General features: G+C 37.4%; 1 protein-coding gene across 20 annotated transcripts in view; it reads left to right on the top strand.

The window, feature by feature from the left end:
- Window positions 1–13,829, top strand: part of MECOM (MDS1 and EVI1 complex locus) — a 567,851-nt gene that overhangs the window by 510,519 nt on the left and 43,503 nt on the right. For 19 of the 20 annotated variants that reach the window (XM_032630292.1, XM_032630277.1, XM_032630275.1 and 16 more), the window contains 2 exons: window positions 9,112–9,214; window positions 12,841–13,057. In XM_032630292.1, the coding sequence (XP_032486183.1) occupies window positions 9,112–9,214; window positions 12,841–13,057 (320 nt within the window). Of the gene's footprint in view, window positions 1–7,931; window positions 8,027–9,111; window positions 9,215–12,840; window positions 13,058–13,829 lie in introns of all 20 variants that reach the window. The other variant, XM_032630278.1, reaches the window with a different exon arrangement.

Here is a 13,829-nt window from a genome sequence, read left to right as displayed (position 1 = left end):
CAATAGATTTCTGCAAGTTATTTTATTGCAGATTTCTTTTTTTCAGGCCAGAGTGAGCTCTGTGGCAGCTTTTTTCTTGACAATGCTGCCTAGAAGACTTGAGTTTATTGTTTTTAGATGTCTTTTTCATTTCATGTTTTCAAAATTATTGCAGGGATGTTTTTGGAGATAGAAATTCTGAAAACACTGGCATACTTACTAAACCATAATTTCTAAGCAGCTGCAGCTTCTGACTGATATCCTTATCCCCCCCGAAAATATTGTATTAACTACAGTAATTTATCTTTGTAAAAGAAGGCCACGCCAGAGACACTAGTAAATTAAGTCACACTCCAGTCATAAAATAGTAGATCCACTAAAAACACCCAAGGCTCTTTATCCTTGAAGTCCTAATTATTTTTCCCCTTATTCCTTAAAGTTTTTGTACAGTGTTACATAGCTATACTGCTGCGGCACAGCCTTTAGCTGGAAATTTTTACTGAGACAGACAATGCGTCAATATCTTTACATTTTAATGGTGCGAATTATGCCTGGTTGAGGATGCAGAACTGGCACTGGGAGGTAGATCAGAGCAGAAGCAAAAGCAGAGAATTGGATAATGAAACTTCTTTCCAGAATAGGGCCTCAAGAGGACCAAATATGTAGAGGAAGCATGAAAATGGTTTATTAATTATTCAGAGATTTCATTACATCTGGAAGCACCCATGTGTTTAACGTCAAGTGGGCCAAACACCTAGATGATTTACTGAGTGTTTGTTTCTAAATCTGGATATTTTGATGTCCTTTTCTTTGTCGTCTTGTAGATATCTTACTTTTACACCCATTTTGATGGGTGGATGGAGCACGTTGCATTAGATTTGCTCTCACCCTGCTCCCGCCTTTCCCTCCATCCTTTGATGAGTTTCCTCAGACCTCCACATTGCTATACCCTTCACCTAGATCAAAGGCAAGTGGACCCACAGACCCCTAGGTACCTCACATCAGGCCAGTTCTTATCTAGGATATGTTCACAAGTTTAGTGTACTTACGAAGTAGCTCTCTGGACACAAGTTTTCCTCTAATACTTCTTCATGGTGAAACCATTTTGGTTGTAATCAGACAGGTCACTATGGCCCAATTCGTGTAAGTGAACTTTTTCGACTTACACAAGACCTACCTTTCCACTCATGATAATAAGAAAGATCTGGGCATGTGATTTGGGGTAACGTTTTATAGGTGTGCATCACAGAAAGGAACGCAATTTCATTCAAGCTCTTGGCCTGCCCTAACATGGTCTACAAGTGGAATAAAGTTCTCAGAAACCCAAGACATTATTAATCTTGTCATTTACACAAGGTGATAAGTCCTTTCATTTTTAAACAGGCCCTTGACAGCTGGTATTTAGTAAGTAGACTAAGAGAAGTCTGCTGTTCCCTCTGAAGAAAACAAAATGTGTCGATAAGAGATTATCTAATGCCTGATGTATAGTTTGAAGAAATAAGATCACTCCTTCTTAGAAGAAGGAGTGCCCTTCAGAGAATACAAGGTCAGAATCCACTTAGGGGATTCTGCCAGCTCCCTTGTCGTTGAGGAACAGCAGCAAGATTCTACAGTGTTTTCAGTTGGATCAGGCATTGTTCTCGTTTGTGCTTTACCTTATAAAGTTTTAACTGCTTCCAGGACCATCATGGCTGAACTGGCACACCCACTTTCCCTCTCCCTGGGTCCACGTCAGCGGTGCTATCAGGCTGCTGTGACACTATAACAGTATTATTATTGCAGGCTTATTATGGACTCAGTTATCAAGTTATTTTCTTTGGCTTTTTACTGAAAAAAATGTATGCCTACATCATTCAATTAATGCAATTTGTGCAAAAAAGCAAAATGTAGTATCTTAGCCTCTCTCTACTTTTTCAACATGTTTGCGTCAACTGTCAGGTAATTTGTTAATTTGCTCTTCCTTTACAAGGATTTCTGTCCACATTTTCTATGACCTCTTTTGATGTTAAAATTATTATTGGCTTTGGCCATTTTCTTTGCTTTGCTTTTAAGTCAAGTTCCACTTTTATACCAAAGTTATGCTCTGCTGTTTTAAGATGAATGCCAGCTGGCAATACCCAGAGACTGGCTTTGTGAACGGTGCCTAAGCTGACTTTGGGGGGATGCTGTCTGGCTGATAAGTTACTTCCTTCACCCGAAGATGAAACTGTCTCAGACATAGTCTGTCATTTGATATTTACATGATAAAACAAATAGCATCCCCTCCCCACAGAAAAGTTTCCCTCATGTAATTATGCCCAGCACACAACCCTTCCATAGCACTACACAGACTAGGAATTTTTACCAAGACCCACAAACCACGTAAATTGAAAAAAGATGATCTGCACATTCTAAGTAATTAATATTTGCATGTACACAACACTTTTCATTCAGGAAGATCTAAAAGCATCACAACCATACCAGACTCCAGCTATTTCTGGAATGGTACCAAAAAGATACTTGTCAGAATTCATTACAAGCCAGTCGTCAAGGAGGAAAACATGTTGGTCAAGAACACAAGAAACACCTCCAGTCTAGTAAAAAACCCAAAGAGGATCTTTAGCTTCCTGACTTTCCAAGCATTCTGAAACCATTCAGAATGATCAATTTTCATAGAGTCAAAACAAAATGGCCACATTAAAGACAGGTGGCTAATGAATATTTCTTGTGGGGTCTGTAGAGAGATCCTTAGAGGTTATTTAACAGGACAACTTGCAAGGCTTCCAGGCTAGGTACCCTGTAGGCTCCAGGTATAATAATGTGTATCTTTATCACTTGCCCTGTTCTTGCAAACTAGAGTCAACAGTCAATCCTTTCTGTTTTGTTTCATCCAATAAATTACACTTGGCTTTCTCTTTATGTTCTTAATGAAGAGATAAAAATGTGTGGGGCAGAACTTCTCCTTCATTAGTAGTTTTGTTCTGAAAATAGCCAGTGGATACATATAATTTTGTTTTGGAAGCAGATACAGCAAGACAGTACCTGACATTTCTCAGTTAATATTTTATAGTCTTTAGACTGTTACCTTAAAGACAAATTCGGGATACTATGTCTTTGGAGGAACTAAGGAAACTAAGGATGGTTTGCTTTAGCGAAGCTTGGCCACGATAATGCTTACATTCTGTTGGACAAATATCTTTACATTCTGTCATCATTCTCTGCCTGCTGAAGACACTTTTAGTTATCTCTTACTAATCAGGATTAGAATGTGTAATAGGGTCCTTCTTTCAGAGGTTAAAAACTTGTCACTCCTGCCCTCCTGAGTAGGGGTTTCCCATGTTGCTATGGAAAGATCAGGGGTCCAGAGCAAGTTTCCTAAAGCCAGCACATATGCACACGTTGTCTCTGTGGACTTGATGTTACCCCTGCAGCACCAAGACTGACAGATGTGTTCATATCAAATATTGACTTTGTTCAGACATGCAAATGGTCACTTATCTCCCCTTCTATACACACTCTAAACATTAAAGTTCCATTCAGCTTTTCCTAGCCTTCGGACTGGTAAATTGAATGAAGCTATAGAAAATAAAGCATTCAGGCTGATTGTTGGGAGGTGGGAAGGAAGAAATCAACTGTCTACTTCAAAGTGAAAAGACGGCAATAGTCTGAAAAAGTTGTCTCTCGGTACAGGTTTTGCAGGGAGTACATTTCTCTATTATTTCAATTATTACAACTTCCTGAATAGGTTGAAGGTCACTCATAATTCACACTTCTGCCATTTTCAGACATGCCAAATGCAGTCTATTAAGCATAAATAAAACTTCCAGTGCTTGACCAGGAAAAATAAATGGGAATTCATAACAATGAGTCCTTATTCATCTTTTTAAAAGTAAATGATGTTTTCTTTCTTTCTTGTTTTCCCTCTGTGCACTGAATTTTTCTTCTGTCTCAGTAATACAAGCATAATACTTTGAATCGATCCAAGCATAGCAAACTAGACAGCAAGTCTGGTCTGACAGATTCTAGATTTTTCTACTTTATAAGATAATAAACAAGAACCCACAGTATTGCCATCTATAAATACAAATGGTAGCATCATCAATTTGATGGAGGAATCGGTTGAACACAGGCTGTGACAGTACAAAACAGAATTAATCTGAAAGTCTTTTATAGCCTATTACTTTGCTATCAGAATGCTTATAACTGTCCATACTCTCTTTAGTGGCTGTCCTCTTGGGCTTAAATGACAAAAGAAAATGAATATTTAATAAAGTGTGATTAATTTCAGTTCCAACTGTATATAATAAATAGTTATCTATAACATATATGATATGCAATTTGTAAAATATATAATTGTATATAACTTATATGATATATAATAGAATTAATCATATGCCATTAAATATTAATTTATATTAATATGTAAAATATGAGATTACTAATATCTTGTGCAGATTTTAAAATGTCCCTAAAATGTATACTTTGCCACATTTATAAATCATATATAAAATATATAATATATCCAAGCACATATATACTTATATATAATGTATGAAAATATACATTTTGGCAGTCTAAAATTTGCTAAATCAAATCCACATCACCATTGCCTTTTACCTTTAGCTTAGCCTTATGAATATTAACTGAACAGATATCCTTTTGACATTTGGAACCATTTCAAGGTTTGATTAAAATAAATTAAGAATAATAATTATTTTTTAGAGTAATTCCTATATACATGCATAATATATACTTATGCCTTAAATTGTGAATTTCACTAGTAGTAAAAGTGAACAATTTGCGGGATTTCTAGTTTTATCTTCAAATATCTGAGTGCTTTAGAATTTTTAAAAAAATATTAAGAAATTTCACTAGTGTGATATTTTGGCAAATTTTAAAATAAAAGAATATAGAAAGATCTATTAAACCATTTACTATAATATTTATTCTTATAAATTAAAGTATTCAGGGATTTAGATATAATATCCATACTTACAAGGACAGAGATAAAGCTTTCTGGAAAAATTAAAAAGAGTCCAGCAAGATATTGGAAAAATTAAACTTTTTCTATGATAAAATGAAAAGACCACCTCAACTTTCAAAAGTTTCCGATATATGGAGAGTTAGGTCATGTTCATAACATGTTGTGTTTCTGGAATTTGGTATTAGCTACCAAACAGAAAACTCTAAAGGAGTTAACACAGTTTTTAAATATTTATCATGACTTTTAAAAAATGGAATTCTCATATAATCCTATTTTCTTATACTAAAAGGCCCCATTCCTCTAATTTTTCACCTTATATTGGGAGAGATTGTCTTCTCCCTTCTAGTAGAGCATTCTGAGAGACACACAGCAAAATAATAAATCAACAACCCTTTTGTATCCATTCTAACTTTTTCTAAGTGAGATTTTGAGGCCCTCTTTAAATACTTGAGTTGAATTCATCACAAAATCCCAGATCCAGGACATTTTTATTTTGGTTCCAGATAACTTTTTCCATAAAACTCCCTGATGGAAGAGACCTGTTAACTCTTTTATGGAATTTAACAGAGGAATTGATTCCCTTCCATTTTTATCTAACACAAAACCCGGAGAGGTTAGATTAGTCATGTCGCTGCTTCGGGTACATAACTCAGATGACATGTAATTCATAAGACTGCAATATATAGCCGAAATTTTGAGAATACACTGATTTTAAAGATGTTATGATTACATTTTTATAATCATGGTCAAGCATACTTAATAGACAAACCTGCGGGAGAAGCTACATAAATCACTTCCGTTCTTTATTATATTTTTATTTGCTGAAAGACCCATTTTCTAACATAAAAGCATAGACGCGATAACTTTTCTGAAAGGCTTGATTTCTCCAACATTACATTCCATCTTTCCCCCACATAATTGTTTTGAGGCAACAAATTGTCATTATGTTTTCATTTAAACTACTTCTCTCACTTCTCAAACGCCTGCTGGTGTATTGTTATTGCTAGAACATAAACCAGCTTTGTATGTAGACATCTCTGGATTCAAGCATTCAAATTACACTTTGGGACCATTGTAATTATAAGAGCAAAGACATAATTTTGCTTAAGTCTCTGTAAAATCCAAAGAGTTGAGATATAATGAAATGGCAAGTGGTAACAACACCTTGAAAAAAGCACTGGATTTCTAAGGGCGGTAGATGGGGCTTCAAGGCACATTCTTACTGCGATATGAGGAAGCATGCCCAGAATCTGCCCTCATTACTTCGGGCTCTTGCCAGTTCTTTTCAAACCTCAGTTTCACGAGCACCATAAAAATTCACTTAAAATCGAAAAGAACACCCTGAAGTTAAAACCCACTCTGCTTTGCCTTGCCTTTCGTGGCCTGGAATGTCACCTTTTACCTCCAGTAAATAAAGCCAACATCAATGCTCTTCCGTGTCTTTTATTTTTTATGCACTCAGTATTCTTCACGTGACAATCTGGACACTTAAAGGGAAATTACAGTAGTGATCTAAGTCCCGGCAAAGAGAATTATCTTTCTAATGTATAGTTACAGTGTATCTATCACTTTCTTTTGTTTCTTGGACTGTTCACACTGGATTGAGTAAATCTAAAATGGAATTTAAAAAGACATGATTAATAGTGGACTCTATTATTCAAAAGAAAATAATGATATCATAATACTTTCTTCCAGTGACCTGGCATGTGTGTCTCTGCAGCGTTCCCCAAAAGCGACAATTGTACTGTTTTACGGTCTTTCGGGATATTGTCTCTTTAACATCACTGTTTCCGAGAAGCCACTGAAAAGTTCTAATATGTCACAATTCAAATATCAACATGTTGTTGGAAAGGAAGCTAATAAGTTAAACCTTTGAGAGATGCCAAAAGAAGAGGTGATTCAAACTGTTGAGAGAAGTCTATTGTTTTCTAAGGGGAAATAGAACTCTAGAATGAAACAGGGCACTAATAAGCATTTAACTGGAAAGTTTAGGGGGAGAAAGCAAATGCACACTTTTTCTTTTTTTTAATCTGGTAACTTTTTGAGCAGAATTATTCCTCTGAGTGTACTTCCAGAGAAGGGAAGATGTGAATGTTAGGGTTAATAAGATACAAACTGTAAATTCTCTGGTTTTTATACAATCAGCACATAACAAAGAGTAATTTTCCTAAGATAGTCTGGATTTTATCTAAGGATAGAGATAAAGAATCTTAGGTTATATTATATTAGGGCAACATTTTATGTTTGGCATTATTTTCTATAAAGCAACTTCATGTGGTTAAATTACTGTTGCATGAAAAAAAATGATTTTATTTTGACAGGAAAGAAACTAAGCAGAAAATACTCCTCATTGAGTTATTTTTTGAATTTAGCACAGTTTTGTGCTCTGGTCTTTTTAAAGAAAAATAAACAATTGGAGTTTAGAGCCACCTACTGGAATGAAGAGGCACGTACTTATGTTTAATGTCCTGCTTTTCAAGAGATAAACAGATAAATATAATTAAAGTTATACACATTTCTGTTGATCTTATAAAACGTTAAATTACTCAACTTTCCTCAGTTTGAAATAAGTGGTCCTGTAAGAAACCACAGGTAGAGCAATGTCTTCTCAAAGTAGATCCTTCCCATTTCTTAGTAGGGTGTGCCAATTTGTATTATGTGGTTTTTCTCCCCATTGCATTGAGACTGAGCAGAATTGAATCCCTAGTTTTATTGTTGTCATTGTTGCTTTTGGTGGTATTTGTGTGTGTGTGTGTGTGTGTGTGAGTGTGTGTGAATGTAATTGTTCTCATTTTCACCAGTTAACTGCATAACTTTATTCTTTCTTTCATAACCCCTATCTGGTTACAGAATCGTTGTTTAATAAATAATCCTAGAATAGAATTAAAAGCTAAGAACATATTATGTTAAAAAGAAAAGCCACCTTAAATATTTTCATGATTAAATCCTTTTTATATTGAGATATAATTGACATATAACATTATATTAGTTTCAGGTGTACAACATAATGATTCGATGTTTGTATATGTTGCAAATCAGAATTAAATGCTTTTATAAATGAAGAAACCCGGAATCCTAGACAAGGTGATTGGGCAATGACCTACCTAGGGTAACCACGCTGGTCGGGGAAAGGTAGGCAGCTCTTGGAAATTATAAGTCAGGGTTTTTTCCACACTTGCCCCACTGCCTTTTAGTCAGTTATTAATGGATTTCTTAAATCCTTCCTCTCATCAGCATTTTGCTAGAAAGTAAGAGGAATAAGCACCACCCCCAAACCCTGGTAAAGGAATCAATTGAAGGCATAATGCCTGCTTTCAAAGAGTGGGATCAGTATCTGGGTCATGATGGCAGGTCCTGGACCTGTGAGTGGCACTTTTTTTTTGCGGTACGTGGGCCTCTCACTGTTGTGGCCTCTTCCATTGGGGAGCACAGGCTCCGGACGCGCATGCTCAGCGGCCATGGCTCACGGGCCCAGCCGCTCCGTGGCATGTGGGATCTTCCCAGACCGGGGCACGAACCCGCGTCCCCTGCATCGGCAGGCAGACTCTCAACCACTGCGCCACCAGGGAAGCCCGTGAGTGGCACTTTTGATTGGTAAAAGAGGGATTCAGTTTTTAAAAAACCAAATGCTCTCCTTTGACTATGTTCTCCACAGATATTGTTGTCATGATTCTTTATGTTGTGTCCCTCCAGCCTATTACCTTCAAAGCTCCTTGTTGAGAAGGTGCTACTTTTGAGAACATGCTCGAGGGGAGTAATTGTGCCCCTGCCAGTCTTCGCTAGGCCACTGCTGGATAACGCAAGACACATTCAACTCTCTGAGTATGTGTGTGGCTCCCTAGAGTAAGGAATTCAGAGAAGGGATTGTTCTTTGTTAAACATTACACAGGGTGTATGTGACACAGCAAGGCTCGCATTAAGAAAACTTGATTTGTGAAGTGGGAGCTGGAAAAGATTTATGAATTGGCATGAGAGTCACAGCTTTCCATTTGTCATCAGAGGGCTAGTTCTCAGTGTATAAAACAGGAAAGCTAGTTCTTTTGATGAAAATAAAAAGGAATATTTTTGTTAAGGTACGGGAAAATGTACAGTTATCTTAGTGTATATCTTGCCCTTTCTTAATATTCACTTCTCTTTCTCTCCCCCCACCCCTTCATTGTCTCTTGAAGATATTTTATAGAGTAGTTGCAGACATTGCACCAGGAGAGGAGCTCCTGCTGTTCATGAAGAGTGAAGACTATCCCCATGACACTATGGCACCGGATATCCACGGTTAGTACCACTCATGCCACCATCCGCGCCACCCTCATTTGGAGATTGTGATGGAGCATGCCAAAGGGTCCGTCACACTTGGTACTTGTTAGTTTCCCTGGGTAGTCAATGTCAGGTTTAAGAAATTCCTTCTCATAGAGTAGCTATTTTCTTGGTATGACATCTGGCTAATATTACGGTGAAGCTAAAGGAAGCAGAGGTCTTCTCTGAAATGGAGGTCAGAGGAATTTTGAATATTTGGACTGAGACATCACATACGTCAACCTTTTGTCAATGCCTTAGACTATAGTGAGAGTCCTTTCACTGTACAAAAGTCATTTCAGGGAGCTTGGTCTTGGGCTTTTGTATATCTAGCAGTTGTTTCTCCCACGTAATGTTCTATTACCGGGAAAAGTATTTCTACTTGAGTAAAATCCTAGCCAGCGTGACCATATGGGAGAGGGCTGGAGCATGAGGATTGGGAGAAAAGTACAGATGAGGAAATTTTAGAGCCAGAGGAATTTGTATTTGTTAGAGACCTATTCTAAATTAAAGAAGGGGGGATCAAAAAGAATTATAATTAAAAAAAAGAATTATAATTACTAGTGATGTATATTTAGGGAAGAGTGAAAGGAAATTTTATTTGTATTGATTGTATCATTGGGATGAGCGTTTAAGACTGTTTTCTTTCTTTTTCCTGTTTCTCTCCCCTCATATAATGTGATTTGATTTAGCATAATCTAGTGGTGTCTCTAGAGTGTTTTTATAGTTGGAAGGACCACTGGGAAGGGTTACCAGTGAGAGGTGAGGATGGCTCCACTTCCCATCTCTCTGGCCTTCCAAACAGGAGAACCTCAGCCTCTGCATCTGTAGCTCCTGCAAAGAAAGCTACCACTATTGGCTGGCTCTTTACTTGAACATTTTTCTCCTTTGGCTGAGCTGCATTCTGCCTCTTTGTAGATTATACCAGTTGTATTTTGAGGAGCCGTTTGGAACTTGTTTTCTTCTTAGAAACTGTGACAAGTCAATGGCCTCAGAAACCCAGACTTGTTAACTAGCCTGGTAGAATTTGAGCCTGAATGGGGAGCCTGACCCAGTGGGAAAGGGCTCTTTGACAGCAGGGAGTGTTCAGATGATATAAAAAATAATAATAATTTGGGCTGTCTCTCGTACAAGGCATCTTTCATCAGTGAATGTTTGCTCTAAAAAGGTTTTCAAACAATTATTTTTTTAAATATAAATGGTTACTGTACTATTCTAAAAAGCCTAAATGGAGGTGACTATTTTTCTTTTCGGGCTACCATTCATAAATTACCTGCCTTTACAACACTCTGGAACCCATCGGTTGCTTTTCATTTTCAATGTGTCATACCCATATCCATACATATACCCGATATGTTAAATATAATGTTTATGATGTTTACATGGTGATTTGTATTTCATACTTCTAGGATTTAATGTTTCTTAGAAAAGAGAAAATAAAACACATGCATTGTACACCTACTGTATGCTAGATATTTTATGCTCTCTATTTAGTGTCTCATTTAGTCTTTTAGACATAGATCAAACCTGTAAGAAAGGAATTATTTCCATTATACAGGTAGGAAAATGAGGCCATATAAGGCTAAGTAAATTGGCCAAGACCACATGGCTAGAAAGTGGTAGCATTCAAACCGAGGTCTTGCTGTCTCTAAAGCCTATGCCTTCTCATAGGCCTGGAGGTTGTTTGTTTTCAGACTGCTGGCTGAGATCCTAAATTTAGATCTTAAACATGTGAATAGTGTCACAAACTATAGGAAACGTTTCCATTACCTAGTTTATGTTATTGAGAAACCTGTCTTACAGCTGAGGTGATTTATTTTAAAATAGCTCCCTCTTCTTTAACCAAGTCCAAAGGTGACAAACCCTACTGAATCTACATACTAACTTCTTTACTTTTCTGGCCCCTTTGTTATTGGTTTAGTTTAAACGGAACCAGTATCGTATATGGATCACAGCAGCAGCGACCCGTTTGACCTCCCTGCTTGGCTTCTCAAGCTGCAATGGGGCATTCCAACTTTCAGTGGCTTCCTGTACCCTTCTTAGCATGGACCTAAAAAGCCCCTCGTGACCTGCGACCCTCTCTAACTTCATTGCCCACTCCTCCCCTACATGCACCCTATAAACCTGTCACACTTTACTATAGCTTTGCCTTTCCACGAGCCTGCCCTGCTCTATCTTGCCTTCGTCATTGGTCCATGGTATTCCCACCGCCTGCAATGTCTTCCCTCATCCGGCTTCACCTGGCTGATTCTTCCTCATTACAAAATCTCTGCTGAACCCTCTCTTCCTCAGGGTAGATGGATTTGGTATATTCCTCTGGGCTCCTAATTTAGGCCTGTGCATGCACCTGTCATAAGATGTGTCACACTAGTTGTTCACATGTGTATCCCCTTGGGTTTCTTATGTATTCATTCCCTAGCAAAATGCCTCACATTCAGTAGGTGACTAAAATATTCCCTCAAAAGCATTCGGTCAATGAATAACTGGATATAGGTCCTGGCTGCAGGTCTGTAACACAGGGATGATGTATCGTGTTGCTGTCCTCTGTGACTTTCAGCATTGTGAGCTGTTTGCAGGACTTCTGTGATGATATCTGTGTGATCAGTGCATAGTATGGCCTCATGAGTGGGCTGAAAGCTATTCCAATGAAAAGAATAGAAGCAATGGCGTCACTACCTGACACTCCGTAGCATTTTATCTCTGGTCCCCACTATTACCATTTATTTATCTTAGTGATTTAAAGCGCAAATGCATGACATGCTGGCTGTTTAACAAAGCCATGCCAATTAGCACTGGCCCTGAGGGAACATAAATGAGCCTAGAAAAGTGCTAAAATCACGCTGTGTCACATTATAAGTCATGACGAACGTTAAAGCATTTCCAAGTTTATTGATATCAGCCAGGTTTAAGTACGGCTCAGACAGGGACTCTGTCCCATGTCCCGTCCAGGTAACATGGCACAGCGAGAAGGGTATGGAACAGAGGTGTGTGTTCAGAGTCTGACATAACCATTTAGCTCTATGATCCCTGACTGGTTACTGAACTTCTCTGAGCATCCATACCCTCATCTAAAAATTGGGATCCAAATCTGACATATAATTCCTCATGGTCAGGTTTTAGGAATATCAATAATCCATGTACAGGGTTGAGGACATAATGATGCTCAGTAAGTGGTCATTATGACTTTTAATATCCTGTGAATATTAAACCCTGGAAGGGTTTCGTCATAAAGTTTTATCTGATAAGAAAGCTATACGGGAGCCACGGCAATCACTTCTGTTATTGTTGTAGGCTTTGTCCTGGCTTCTTTACATTTAATTTTTTTTTCTTTTCTTTTTTTTTGCCACACTGCACGGTATTCGGGATCTTAGTTCCCCGACTAGGGATCAAACCCGTGCCCTCTGAGGTGAAAGTGCGGAGTCTTAACCACTGGACCGCCAGGGAAGTCCCTACATTTACTATTTCTAATCCATGTTAAAATGGAAGTGGTGGAAAGGACAACCAAATAATTTCTATTATGTCTTCCATAATTCGATAAGAACTGCCAGTGTGTGGTGGCACTTCCTGATCACCTAGTTCTGATAACACCTGAATTATTTTCACAGAAGAACGGCAATACCGCTGTGAGGACTGTGACCAGCTCTTTGAGTCCAAGGCTGAACTAGCGGATCACCAGAAGTTCCCATGCAGCACACCCCACTCGGCATTCTCCATGGTAGAGGAGGACTTTCAACAAAAACTCGAGAGTGAAAATGATCTCCGAGAGATACATGCAATTCAGGAGTGTAAGGAATGTGACCAAGTGTTTCCCGATTTGCAAAGGTTAGACATGGCATGTTGCACTACAAAAACGTGTTTATTTACTCTACAGTAAAATGTTTATGCTGAATTTTCAGAATTGATGCAAATGGGAAATTTGGAACAGCAATGAGCTGGACAAATGTGTTAGTCACACGTTCAGAAATCATTTTCCCCTGGAAATTCTCACCTGTCGAATATTTGCAGTGAAGTTAGAATTAGTTATTTTGATGCCAGATAGAAAATAATACTTTTATTATTTAAGGAGGGTTATTGCCAATTGAAAGTTTAACATTATAGTAAAACGTAACTTAGAGGAGGTATCAAGAGTAGAGGAGGCAACAATGATGCTAGTTAATCTAATTATACACCAAACAGAAAAGTGACCCTCTAGAAACATTTAGACGATAAAAAAGAGACTGTGCTGGTACTTACTTAATGAAGATAGGTAGTCTTTTGATAGATCAGTGTAATCTATGGATTTAATTTCAACTATTTATCTAAATCGCACATATATAAAAGAATAAGAATAATAATTAGAAATAAGAATAAGAAATAAGAAATAAGAAAATAATAAGAATAATAATTATATTCTCTTATAAAAGAATAAGAGAAGCATGTTCAGTGAAGAAAATATTGAATTTTCAAAAAAGGAAAAAGTAAACACGATCTAAATGAAATAATTCTATAATACTCATTTTTAACAAAATGAAAACATATTTCAGTGATAATATTAACTTTTCATAGCCCTTTGAATTTAATTCAAGAACATTTAAAAAATTTCTGTTAAAGAAAA

Source organism: Phocoena sinus, chromosome 4, assembly GCF_008692025.1.
Source record: "Phocoena sinus isolate mPhoSin1 chromosome 4, mPhoSin1.pri, whole genome shotgun sequence".
NCBI lineage: Eukaryota > Metazoa > Chordata > Mammalia > Artiodactyla > Phocoenidae > Phocoena > Phocoena sinus.
The sequence above is the reverse complement of the archived record's forward strand: the minus strand, read 5'-3'. Positions and strand labels throughout refer to the sequence as shown.